The sequence below is a fragment of the Protopterus annectens genome, chromosome 6.part1 (assembly GCF_019279795.1).
Source record: "Protopterus annectens isolate FY-2018-M chromosome 6.part1, PAN1.0, whole genome shotgun sequence".
NCBI classification, from domain to species: Eukaryota; Metazoa; Chordata; order Ceratodontiformes; family Protopteridae; genus Protopterus; species Protopterus annectens.
In genome coordinates, this window is record NC_056738.1 from 184,070,654 (window position 1) to 184,084,807 (window position 14,154).

Genomic DNA, 14,154 nt, shown 5'->3' on the forward strand with positions numbered 1-14,154 from the left:
TGTATAATACACGTCATCTATTATAGCATAGAATGTAACTTCTGTTGTACTCTGTCTTGTGTATATATTTTATTTTCGCATCATGTGTTGTATAAGTTTTGTATATTTTTTTTGTATACGTTTTTGTATAATCTCTGTATGTGGAGATTTTCTCCCCAGGCCTCCGCTGAAAATGGGTCTTATCCCAGTCAGACTTTCCCAGTAAACAAATATAAAAATAAATATGTATACATACACACACACATACACACACACACGTTTGTGTGTGAGAATATGAATATATATATATATATATATATTTTTTTTTTTTTAACCTATGCCTTAAACTTTTATTTAAAACTGCTAAAAGAGCATTGACCATGCCTTCCCAACAGGATAAAATATTGTGGGCAGTTTAGTAATAAACCACCTTGGTGGTCTACCCACATTATCAAACTGTACAGTAAATGAAAAGAAAAAAAAATATTAGTTTGTGACAAACCACAGTCTTACTGTTTAAAGGACTGTATCAAAAGAATTGTTGAAGACCGTTACAGATCCATCTTTAACTATGTTAGGAAATTAAGACTAGCACTCCACAATGTTTGAGCCAATTCATAATGACACCACATAGTATGCCCTTAAGTATATAAATATACTAGCAGATGTTGTTTGTGCTAACTTCCTGACAGCTCCAGTTATTGAAGTTCCACAGATTTCAATGTCCCTACTTCATCTTGTAATTACAGTAGAGCAGATGTTGATTGCGGTCTACAGTTCACCCTGACAGTTTACCTGTTTGCTTAATAAATAATGCCAAGGACACCCTGTCTTAACCTCTCCTAGACCACTTTAACATTAACCCTTTCTTCAGGCTCTGTTTTTGATTGAAGATGACCATAACATTTCTGTTACCTACAGTATAGATGGTATTTTCCTCCAAATTGATTCAGTCATTAGAGATTTTGGTACTTTGTAGACAACTCCTTTGACTACCATGTTGCAGCAGTAGTGAGGAGATCCTTCTGTTTAGCCCAGGTAATATCCAAAGGCTTCTCATCTAGATTTAATGAAATTGTCATTCTTCTATACTTGGTCAAAAAACAGTTGTAGACTACATTGCCCTTTTTATCATGTCTGCCTAGACGCATCAGACTGTGTGAAAATATCACTGGTTTTATGACCCTGAACTATAAAGGCAGACTCCACACTCTGTCCTTGTACTTTCTGTCTTAGACTGCTACATAGTGACCTATGTCTGCTCTTCCTGCCACAAAGAATTCTTTCCTCATCATCTCCTTCACTTCCTCAAAGTGAACTGCTTCACAAACACCCATACTAAGGATCTTAAATGTCTGTTAAAAATAAGTAGAACGCAATGACCAGTTAGTGTCATCTCCCAGTACTTGTACTCAGAGATAAATTACCTGTACATATTAAACAAAGTGACACTCTAGCTGCTTTTAACAACAATCTTGACAGTTGAATGGGTATCTGTCATTTCTGTTCTGACCAAACATAACGGTGTGTTTTTGCTGGTGGGTGCTGGGTAGATGTATATAGTCCTTTGACTGAATTTTGCCTTGAAACTTTATGTACTATGATACCAGACTGTAGTGAATAGAACCTTAATAAACACGAGAGGTTTAATAGCTTTGGGGGTGAGAGAGTTCAGTTTTTACTGTTGGTGTATTTTAAACTGCAGCAAATTTTGTATCACTGGACATTTCCAAGATAGAATTGCAAGCTTTTGCAGAGCCAGATCTTGCAGGCTGTCAGCTTTGTCCTTTCAGCCCACTGCTAGAAATCCAAGGGAGAAGGCATGAGCTATCAACATTTAAAGTGTATGCATATGTGTGTGTGTCAAATTACTTGACTTCAAATTTAAGACAATCTGAAAACTTGGAATAAATGTGTAGACAGTAATGCAGTATAGCTTCTAGCTCATTTTGATGCACTGCTTGCTGAAACATGGTTTTGTCTTTGCCCGTTGCAAGATCCCTGTGTTTCCATTATTGGCGCATGTTGCTTGGAGAGCTGATGTAACCTTACAACTACTGTCAAGAGCACTTCAAATTTATGTATGCTACATGTACCTTTTCTTCATTTTTCAGTGCACTTTTTTTCTTGCAGAATGATCCTACATTGCTTTTATTAAAAAGGAATATTTCTTGTTATGGTATTTCTGTGTTGACAGTCCTTCATGAATGTATTAGGTTTGCATGTAATCATGTTTAGACTTCATCTCATTTATGTTTCTGACGACTGCAGACTATTTTCTATGGGAATAGCCTGCACAGCATGTTGTTCATGCCTCTGATAAGGTAGAAGTAAGTTGCACTGCTCATAAAAAGTAGTGCAAGTGTTTGGGAGTACAAGCTTGTTCATATTTTTCTTTATCAAGCATTGTAGAATTACAGTCTTACAGTGAGTTATTGATCATAGTTCAATGAATGGCTGAGGCACAAAGACTTGAAACTTGGTTCCTCCTGCTAAGACCGAGTGTGGAAAGGAGTTCCTGCAGCTAAGAAATTTTTTATACTTTTGAAAACAACATGTCACCATTGCTTGTAGCTGAATCAGGAAGTGGTCTGTATAACCCATGTAGGAATTGGTAGAAAACCCAAATTAAGTATTTTCAAAACATTTGTACTAACATTACCTTTATAGATTCCAGACAAGGTTATAATTGAATATCCCAATTGAACATGAACGATTGCAACAGTTTGTAGAGTAACAGTTGACAAAGTGTTGTATTTAGGTGAACAAGTAGTGCTCTGCTTGAAGTCTTAACTGACAAAGCAAAATCAGTTCAATGTGACTCCCTCTTTTAGGCATTTTAGGGATAGAGCAAATTGTAAAAATTTCAGCTTTAGATTTTAGTGTGACACAGAGATATTCGTGCTAAATAAACAATTAAGATGTGATCATTTTTTTTTCTTCATTTTCTGACTATGGTGCTCTATTAAGAGGCATCAGCAGTGTCACTCCTTTAGAGCCTCAGAGATAAATAATGTAGTACAGCACCAGTGAGTATAAGGGAAGATGGTGGGTATTTTATATTGTTATGACACGTGATTGCTTTTAATTGATCTTAGTACCAGAAAATGAGTAAGAAAGTGACCACTTTCGATTAGTGTTTGCTTTCTGTTTGGACCATTCTTAGAGAAATGTATGGTATTTCCTTTTATTGGAAGGCAGTGAGTTAATATTGATACCCAAAACTTGAAAAGAATATTGGTGAGAGAATATTTCCTTCAGTTGTGCATAATATTGTGCAAGTCTGATAATTAACATTATTCTGCCAACTGGAAGTTGAACATTTGCAAGTTTACCAGAATATCCCATTAGCTTCTGCGGTGGATTCCTGTCTCTCTCCTGTCTCTTTAGGGCAGACTAGTTGTGTTAGTCATCCATGCATGTTCAAAAGAATTCTTTGTTCTTTTGATATGCAAGATGGAAAAATTTCACTGAATTGCTAATAGTATTGGCAGACTTGGAATATATGTCTTAGTATTATCGTAAACCTGTTTCAATGAATTTTCAGTCATCTTGAAGTTTTATTTATGTTTTATCTACTTTGCTGTTTTTTCACAGCTTGAATGTCACAATTGAAAGTAAAAAGGTTTCGAGTCTGGACCAAGCTACAATAGACTGGGCGTTTGAGCTGACCAGAGCAAATATGCAGACATTGTAAGTGATGAAAATTGATGGAATTTATTCTCCAGGCATGTTCCTATATTTCATATGATTGATGGATTTTAAGTACAGTTAGTTTGAAATGACCATGCTACAAAGGTGCCATGTTGGGGGGAAGGGTGCAGTAAGCTTTGATAAGTACATGGGGTGAGCCACCAGTCTTTGTGGTATGCAAGTTGATTAGGTATAGTAGCAGTATGTAAAACCCGAACCTATCAGTAAATATAAATTTAGCTTTTTAAATGACACAGGAAATTGGATCATAAAAATGAGGTTGTGAATTGTCTAGCAACATATTAGAAGAAGAAAGGACTATTAAGTGACCAGATTTATTTTTTAATGTATTCAGTTATTAACTGTGTAAGTGAATAGTGGAAGATTGCAGAAAAATAATGTTTTTTTTTTTGTTGTTGTATAAAACATCCTACGAATGGCACTAATATGGGAAATAATACTGGAATGCCTGCTGTGGGTTTTGTCTGAGCTAGCTGCTCTATGATGTTTCTCTGTAAAACCAAATTTACTAGAATTTGTGAATGTTAGTTGTGGGATTTAGTAGGGTTTAACGCATTGAGATATTTTAGGGTATTTTCTCCCCCAAGGAAGAAGGTAGATGATAGAAAAAAATCCCACACTAAGACTACCATGGTTTTTTGCATTTCCTGTTTAGGCCAAGAGTATGATGTTTAGAGCTGTAGGGTCTGTCATCAAAAAGTCTTAGAAGGGAGGGTTCCCTGCAGAACCATTTAGACTGAGAGAGACTCAAGGTGTTGACTCGTACAGCCTTGATATATTTCTTTATCGACCACAGACATCCACCCCCCCAACCCCCAAGAAGCAATTAGAGAAGTGATCTTAAAGAAAATGTAGTTAGGACCCAGGTGATGTGATTATGGCATCTGATGTCCTTGCTTGACTTAAGGAAGTGGGTCTTGGTGAAGTGCTTTTGCAGCCCCTGACCCCCATGTCTCAGAGAGATTTGAGATCTCTAATGAAGCGTATTTGGAGGCTGTCATGCTTTTGTGGATCAAGGCATGTCTCACTGAGTTGAGTGCCCTTTTGCTGAGTTTTGAGAAGACATGCTATCTGGAATGCCTCTAGCCAAAGTGTGCTTTGTCTCACTGTTTCTCAGGTAAGACTTCCAGGGTCAGAGCGTGAAAGTTCTGGGAACTGTGTCTGCTGTCCCTTTCTCCAAGGTGACAGTCCTACTTAAGAATTAAAACAGAAGGCACAAATGCCCAACTCCTGCAGCCCCCTAGGCCTCAGGTAAATGGGATAGTCGCAACCTGTCTCCCTCCTCCTTCCCCAAATTTATTCCCCAGGAGTGGATCTCTCTGGCTCAGGGGTTCATCGAAGTTCTGCCTGCTGCCAAATGCAGGTCATTCTCCAGGGATTGGAATCCCTTCTGCCATGCAAAAGAGAGGGATTAATGACTCCTCAAAGGTGGGGGGGGGGGGGGGGTTTGCACAACTTCTCCCAAATGTTTTATACCTTGAAATCGCACAGACAATAATGATACTTTTCATTGCTTCATCCATAGACAAAATTCATTAAGTAACATTTCAAATGGAAGTTAAAGATGTCAAACATTCAGAAAAGATGCATTGATTTACTGTGTGGATACTACTAACCTGTGGTAAATCCTGAGATTTGGGGAATTCTAGAGGATGTTTTATCAGCCTCTAAGGAATCAGGTTGCCAGACCCCTGCCTATGCTTTTGAGAAACCTGATAAATTCTAAAGAGTGTAGAAGTCCCAAATGTTCCTTTACTGAAGTACCGTGGTGAATCCCTATGTGGGAAGGTCAAAACTGATGGCTGTTTACAATTCTGTTCGCAATGTTGAAGCCCAATGCTGCATTGATTTGGGAAGAAACAGTATACAGCTGGCACTCTGGTCTTCAGAACTGTTAATTGTAAGACACACTACTAAGATTCAAATTGGTATTCTAAATCGGATGAAGAAAACAGAGGAGAGGTGTTAAATGGGGAACTGTGGGCAAAATTATTGGACTTCATCCTGACTGGCAGTTAAGTAGCTAAACATGTATGTGATCTGTGGTGCCATACATGCAGGAGCAAAGGAAGCAATATAAGTTAGTTAGCTTGATACCAGGGTAGTAGGTTGATCACAGTAGACCATTTGCAGGTACGGCTGGGGTTCCTGGATTAGGAGACATGCCTGGCTGGCATTATAATTCCAGCCAGAAGATGTCCATCTGTAGCTTCTTAATGCTGCCCTTGGATAATCATCTGCTGTTCAGAAACCCTACTGGAGAGATATTCAAAAGTGTAGGAAAGGGAGAAGATTGTGCAGACAGTGAAACAGCTTTTTCACTTTCTTGTGCCTTGATGCGATAGGAATTTCCCATCCAAGTCTGGGCCCTACTATTGCAGGCAATAAAAAAGATAAGCAAGAAAAGCTAAGAAAAGATGTCAGAGATCAGAAGGGGAAGATTTGGGGTCCCCAGGTCACCCTACCCACTAAGGAGCAGCCATGAGTTCATGGAACTTCTTTTGTCAAAATCTTTTCCTCTGCATTGTCCCCTGTACATCTTTCCCTTGCCAGAGATAGCAGAATGGCTAGCCCAGTACATAAGAAACTGGGAAAGCATTAGAGAAGTTAGGTGGGTGATGCAGATAATGTCTGTTGCATATCACAGGTCCTAAGGAAAACCAAAAATGCCAAGCATTCCTTCTGTACCAAGGTACCAGTTACATCTGGTCTTCCCGTATTCTTCCCGTGGGTCTTATGCTAAAACAAGACCATAACAGAGGCTTTTACTTGAAACTTTTCCTAGAAGCCAGTAACCAGGGCCAGTGGAGGACCATTGTGGGACCACTTTGAACCTGTGAAAGCTTAATACCATCTCAAGGTCTCAAAATTCAAAAATGCTGACATTGCAAACACTCTTACCACTTCTGTTCCCTCAAGCCCTGATGGTTGCCATGGATCTCAAGGTTGCCTGTATTTATATACCAACACATGTAAATCACAGGTGTTTTTTCAGGTTTGACTTGTGTGTGTATGTTGGTACTTACGAAGCAGAAGGATGTAATTCAAAGAAGGAAACATCTAAACATAAAGGGAGGTGTAAGTTCTAATTTAGGTACTCTGTCTTCAAGCTTGTATGGAAGAAAGTGGTTTTGCAGATAGCAGGCAACACTGCTGTATTGTGAAATATCAGCAAATGGGAGCGAGGAGTGGTGTCTCATCTGTACCTCTTGGGCAAGTTGGCCATGACTGGATGGGTGACAGCTCTCCAGTCCAGAATGACCCCAGTGGCAGTTTACATCTATCCCATATAAACTGAGCAGTGTGCCAACTAAGCAGATCTGCAGAGGTCAGTTAATGATGTTACATAAGGATGTTTCTTTACAGATTGTTTATATTAAGCGTGTCCCAGAAGTAGACCCATTTTCCTGACAATGCAACAAGCAGCTCAGGAAGTTCTGCTCCAGGACACCAGATACAGAAACCCAGGCGGTGATTGCCTTTTCATTCAGATGAGCAGGTCTCTTTCTGTACACCTCCATCTCATAGGGTCATAGAAAGTTGCTAGGCTATTGGCCATGAAGACCTTGCAAACCTAGCCAAGAATTTAGCCCATGTTCTTCCCAAAGTAATCCAGAAGGCAAGGCCGAAGAAACCAAGGATGTTCTTAACACACTTTTGGCCCAGACAGCAGTGTTTCTCCCTCCTTACTCAGATTTCTAGGCTGAAAGATCACATGGTGCCTTTGCAGATGGACCTCCTAATTCATTACAAGGAACCCTGATACACCCAAACCTAAAGACACTGCAGCTAACTGCCTGCATTATTTTATTCTCTTGCTCTTCATGTACTGGTTCTCTGATTTATATACTTGACCATACCTAAGGGGGCTAGGAAATCCTGCGTGGCAGAGTGGAACAGGTTTTCCATGTGATGCCAGACGAAAGATCAGAATATTAGCACAGCACCAGTGTTCATGATGCTGCAATAGTTAAGTTCATTTTTCAGTTCAGGCCTGGCATATGCCTTTGTAAAGGTAAATCTCCCAGGTATCTCAGCCTGCATAGTTTTAGGACCCCTATCTCTACAGCAGCCTTGCAGCCTGCTTTACATTTCCTGAAGGGATTCAATTATTTGAGACCACCAAGAAAAGATCATGTTTCTCCATGGGGTTTGAACCGTGTCTTAGAAAATCTCATTCTCTTTTTGACCCTACTATGTCAGCCTCCCGAACTATCTAAAATAGAAAATAACTTTACTTTTTGCCCTTTAGCTAGAAGGCTTTCAGAACTACAGATGTGCTTATGTGCAGAGAACTTTTATCTATCCATAAGGACAGAGTCAGTCTTAGAAACAGCTCCACATTTATATTAAAATTAAGAGATTCAGTTCTCCCTCAATCAGACTATGCACTTCCCGGAGGTTGACATGTTCTTATGATGTTGGCATTCCCAGCATTCTTTCTGTTTGTGTGTTTTCGTCTTCCTAACTCTCAAAACAAGGATGAAAGGATGCTCCATTCTGTAAACGTGCAGAGACAACTGGGATACTACATAAGTAACACAAGGCACCTCAGATCACTTATTTGTGTCCCTGGCAAAAAGGAAGGAGGAAAGATCAGATTTCAAGCAGGCTGTCTCTTAAGTGGTTTGCTTGTTACATTTTATTCTGTAACTCTTGTTGTGGAAAAAAGTTGAAATAGACAGTGAGAACCCACAGCACTAGGGGGTACAAAAACCACTGTGACCTTTCTGAGAGGTTAATGTACAGGCTGTTCATGATACCACTACCTGGTCAGCGGTCCACACCTTTACCAACCACAGTAGACTAGGTGTTTCTTCCAGAGCTATGGCTGAGTTGGCAATTGCCGTTTTCATGACTTGTTGAAGATGAGCTCTACCAACATGTCCTCCCTATCCTCCTGAGCTATGGGAATCATGCAGTTGTGATCTATACAAAGGACATACCACAGCTGTGCAAGAAATAACCATAATAATAGATGTTCAGGTAGATCACTGTTGCAGTACTGGTTCCCTCAAACTAGTCCCTATTCTTCCTCTTCTTGGGTTTTTTTGGACTACCTGCACCGTGCATTTACCTTTTCGTCCTTGTCAGGGCCTCTGGCCTTCTTAGGTCTGGAAAGTTTTGTTGAACCCTTTTTCTGTAAACCTTTGATCTAGGGAGAGAGCCTGTTTGTTCCCATTTAGGTAGAATCTGTAAGACCTTGCTTATGGTCTAGCAGGGTGTATAACCATTTGTCATTCTCATCAAGAAAGTTTTAAAATGGAGTGGTGGACATTCTCCAAGCATGAAGGAGGAAGAGAGCTAAACTCTTGAAGTCTGTTCTGACTCTTGGCCTTGTGCAGCTGAAATGTCAGTAGCAAGGGCTAGTCTGTAACAGTGATCTTGAACATTTGCTGTAGTGACAAGTTGTTACACAGTTTAACCTTCCTGCTTAATAAGTGCAGGTTTTGTATTACAGATATCAGATTCGGTGTCCTTTACTATAGTTTTTGTTCCTTTAGTTGGGGTAGTGTATTGGCATCTCATCATCTACAGCCTTTTCCTTCTGGCAGCCACTAACACATTATGGCTACATTTGTTAATACACTGTTGGATTTACTTGTTTAACTATCTAGTTAGTTGATTTGCTAGCAAAGTCACAAGGCTATAGCTGCTCCTGTAAGCAGCTTATTTGGGTAAGCATCCTCATTTGGTCAACTTGCTGACACAGAACAGCCCCTTTACCTAAGATTCTACTGTTCCTGGTACCAGCAATGTTTCCTTTCACTAGTGAACTTGTTGAGGTGTCTTGTACTGTCTTCGTTGGTAACCCTTTAACTCATGTAGCAACAACCTTACCCATTTTTTACACCAGTGTACTTGGTCTCCATGTACCAGCCGTTGTAACTGTACCTTTTTTGTAATCTTATTCTGTTAAGCATATATGTAAATTTTGTCTTTGCAATCCCTATTGCCATGCAGATGAACCAGAAATTTGTTAAGTTTTTTGTACATAAAATCTTTGCATTCTTTATCAGTTTCAAATTTTACTAAGTGTCTAATGGTTCTTTTGTGAACAAGGAAGTTAGAAACCAAGATCACTCGTTTTGGTCAGTTTGGAGTATAACACACACCATTTGAAATGCTCTTGTATGGCTAACCCCTCAACATGAGGAAATGTTTCCAGCTGTCCTTGGCATTATGACCTGATTTGTGAACCTTCTTACTCAGAAGTATGATGTGGGTTGAGGAGTTCATGTGCATGCTGGCATGTCTTCTGTTTGTCTGTGTGCTCTTTTCTTTATTTTTCTTTAAACACCTTTATTGAATTATCACTTAAAACATAGGCAAACATAAATTTATATAAAGGAAAACAAACCATATTAATACTTTCCTAGTTGCAAACATTGTACATAACATATGTTTTTTGTAGAACTTATCAATCCAACATTACATAAATTGCTCAGTTCCTGCCCTCCCTTAAATCTCACTTCTCAAAAACATTATTGTGCATGTATTGTTTTTCACTATTTTCTTTTTTTATGTAATTTGCTCATTTTCCCATTTCTAAGGATCCCACTTACAGTTTTTTTATTTTTGTTACAATATTTAATACCTCAAATACAGTTGGTTTAGACTTTGATTTCTGTTTCCTAGTAATTGCTTTTGTGGCAGCCACCAGAATTAAACTTAGCAAGGCCTTACTATATCTAGGCAGTTTAGAACTTGTAACCCAGCTCAAAAATTATTTCTTTAGTTACATTATTTGCTCACAGTATGTATGACAGAGTACTGGGTAGGGGAGTTTTGAAGTCTGCCAAGTCACTACACTCCCCAAAAATGTTTCCAGCTGCGTCTTTCTTCCCCATCATGCCTCCAACATTTGTCATCTACAAGAGGAAGAATTCTTTGGAGTTTGCTTGAGGTATAAAAATAGCTATGCAAACACTTCCCAAGCAAAAATCCTAAATCTTCTACACTTTGTTGCATATTTGAGAGCCATACATACGTTCTCCCATTGTTTTCTTTTGAATTGCTTATCCAGACTCTCTTCCCAATATTATCAAACCTTCTGTAATTGATTTCAAAGAAGAAGATTTTATATGCCCTTCTAACAACAGCTTCTCTTTTGGATTAAGCTAAAAACTCTGTTAGAGCAGGTCTTTCACTTTAGATTCCCCTAGCCCTTTTCTTTGTCGGTATTCTGATATCATGCACCATACCTCTCCAGCGAACTCCGCAGACAGAAAAGGCAGATATTGACTCCAGATACTTAAGTTGAAAGTGCTCAAATAACTAAAAATACCAAAAACGTTGTAAAACGCTATAGAACAAACTGAAGACAAAAATAAATAAAACCAAAGTTTATTTGATGAATATCTTAGCACTTTTGCTTTCCGTATGAAGGCATCATCAGAGAAACAAGACTACTCAAAATACAGGTTTTAATTATTAAGTTTCGAATAGTTGTAACCAATGAATTATTATTTCAATTAGTGACAAGGAATAGTACTTCCTAGCAATTTAACGTGCAAGTGCAATGCCAACAATGCTGTTGTAAAATAAAAATGAAGAAGCCAGTAAAAAAAAGTATCCATGTGTGTGTCTACGGTTCCCCTTTATAATCTCGAATTTCAGTATCCCAAGACCATAAAGGCGAACGACCCAAAATCCTGAAACCAAAAACCGCGAAACACAAAGCCACGAACATGCACACAGCATACACCACACAACACATACACTATTCTACCCACAATATAAAAACCAAACAACCCTACACTACAAATAAGCAGGGGGAAAACCCTCATGCGCCCCCCTCATCCCCTATATATATATATATATATATATATATATATATATGTATATATATATATATATATATATATATATATATATATACACATACAGACTAACTCCGAGATCGCACAGACAGCAAACTCTTACCCAGACATTCTACAGTCCCTCGCTTGCACACATCACACATATACAAAGACCAATGCATCCAACACTTACACACTTGTACTTTTTACCTGCCTACCCTAACCCACATGTACAACTTAAAACACACTCACATACACTCACTTACCTTAAATTGCACGTAAATCCACTCAGTACACCGAATACCATCCCGCCAAACACTACCTGTAACGTAGGGTAAATGCATAACCGTGAATTTGAAATATTCAAATTCACGATTATGCACTTTCGCTATTTTGAAGTTTTGCCTTTATGATCTCAAGATATTGAAATTCGAGATTTCAGTATTTCAAGATTATAAAGGGGAACCATGTCTACACATATGAATAAATAAAATAACTTGAAATGTATATATAAAAAACAATTTTAAGCTATTACAAAGCCGCGGTGGTACAGCAGTAGTGTTGTGGCCTCACAGCAAGAGGTTCTCCTGTTCGATTCTCGGCTGGAGTGCCTTCTGTGTGGAGTGTGCATGCCCTCCCTGCGGTCGAGTGGCCTCCGAAAGACAAGCGTAAATGGGTGTGCATTTGCTGAAGGTTGGGCGTCGGGCTGGCAACTCAGCACCATCAAAATCTACTGCCAATCATTAGCGGACCAGAGTTCCGCTATGGAGACCCCTAACCGGGAAAAGACAAAAGAAATGCAGAAACTTTGTTGTTTAAGTATACTGCTGGTGGACCCTTTGTCATTTAAACCTGATCTTTTAGTAGTTTCTAACCAAAGCGATCAGAATCATGTATTCTGTCACAAAAAAATACAATTCTTTTAAAAGGCTACTATCTTGACATGTTCATTTCTTGTGTGTTTTCTAAGGCTATTACCTTTTGTTGTATGAACCATAACAAAACTGTTCCAGGCATGGTCAAGGCCCACTCTATCAGGGCCTTGGCTTCGTCTATGGCTTTTTGAAAAGGGTTGGATTCTCAAAGTATTCTAGAGGCAGCAACTTGGTCCTTTTTACATACTTTGACAAAGCACTATAAGCTTAAGTCCTTCTCTAGGTCTAGATCAGACAATGCTAGGACCATTCTCCAGGGGCTTCTGGAATCTTGTCTTTCTACTTCCCAAAATTTGTAAGCTGTGGTAGTCTACCTGTATAGCTTAATCTACTGTAGCAGTGATCAATATGAAGAACATAGTACAGTTATGCAAGTAAACCTAGCATAACAGTATATGTTCAAATGGTCACTGCTGCAGTAGCCACTCCCTCCATCCTCCTTGTTCATTGGTGCACTGCATTATTGCCAGGGTGTGGACTTTTATTTTCTGTTGTTCCTAACATTGCAGTTTCAGGGCTCAAACCCCCTGTCTCGGTTGCCATGAAAGTTATGGTGCCAAAATCTGTCTTTTTAGTCAGCTCAAGCTGACTAATTTTTTTTTGGCATGAGGAAACTGCCCTAAAGCTTTGGATGCTGGCTAGCTGTTACATCCCTGAGGGATATAACCCACGTAGCTTAGGCTATTGCTGCAGTGGTAAGTTTACTTATGCAAGTATACTTTCCTGCTCTGTTTTCTACTTTTTGGAAATTGTTTTTTTAGCTACTGTCAGTGTCAAAGTAGCCAAAGCTGTTATGTGTTAATTAATCCGTTGATTTCTCATTCAACGTAAAAGAGAGTCCCAGTGCCTAGTGGTACCTAGGATTCTTTGTATTAGTTCTTGAAACTGCGAATAAAACTTCTCAAACTTTCTACAACCCTAGGTACCATGCTTTCAATCTTCTATTTGGTCTTGTTTACACCACCAACAGCCTTAGTCTACCTCGGATGTATTTTCTTCAGTCTATTTGGTGTGTAAAAATATTTATGTAAACATTTCCAGTGAAATATACAGAATTTCTGTGCCTTAGTTACTATTTTTGAGGCTTCATAAATTTCTCTCATCTTTCTTCCAGACCCTCTTCACCTAGCATCCTATTTCAACTTTGAATCACTTCCTTCCAACTTTTTCCTCCCTTACTACATATTGCGGTTTTGTCTAATCTGCCCCCTAGCCTTTTTCTCCTTGCCTTCTGCATCCTAGCTTCTGTTTGAATTTAAATTACTTGTGGCATTTCCATTTTACACTTTTACTTCTCTATAATTTCCTAATATTTCTAGTAACACTGTACTTTATTTCTCCTATTTTGTGTTGCTCTAATAATTTCTTTCATTTGCATTCCATTTTTTTCTGTTTTCCTTAACTGCTCCTGGTAGTGTATTTTTTTGGCTTTTTTTCCACCAGTTTTTCAACATAGTTGTATCTGTGTCATAATTTGGTGGTCTTCGCCCAAAGTTCCACAGCGTTCCCTCTCTTTTCCCCAGTCCCACCTTCAAAGTTTTTTCCAAATGTTCCCCAGTATTTGCTATTCCCTGTCCTCATTTGTAGTCTAGTCTACACCAGAAGCCTTTGCATTGTTTGCTAGTCTGTTTCTACTTGGTCATCATCATTTTCCACTTAGACTTCTAACTTTTGTCCTACATGTTGTATAATCGTAACTGTGCTGCATCATAGTAATTTTCCAT

At 38.8% G+C, this 14,154-nt stretch overlaps 1 protein-coding gene across 2 annotated transcripts in view; it reads left to right on the plus strand.

Moving 5' to 3' along the window:
- NAA40 (N-alpha-acetyltransferase 40, NatD catalytic subunit) overlaps positions 1-14,154 on the plus strand; it is a 771,384-nt gene that overhangs the window by 303,709 nt on the left and 453,521 nt on the right. For both annotated transcript variants that reach the window (XM_044075624.1, XM_044075625.1), the window contains exon 4: positions 3,577-3,672. In XM_044075624.1, the coding sequence (XP_043931559.1) occupies positions 3,577-3,672 (96 nt within the window). The remainder of the gene's footprint in view (positions 1-3,576; positions 3,673-14,154) is intronic.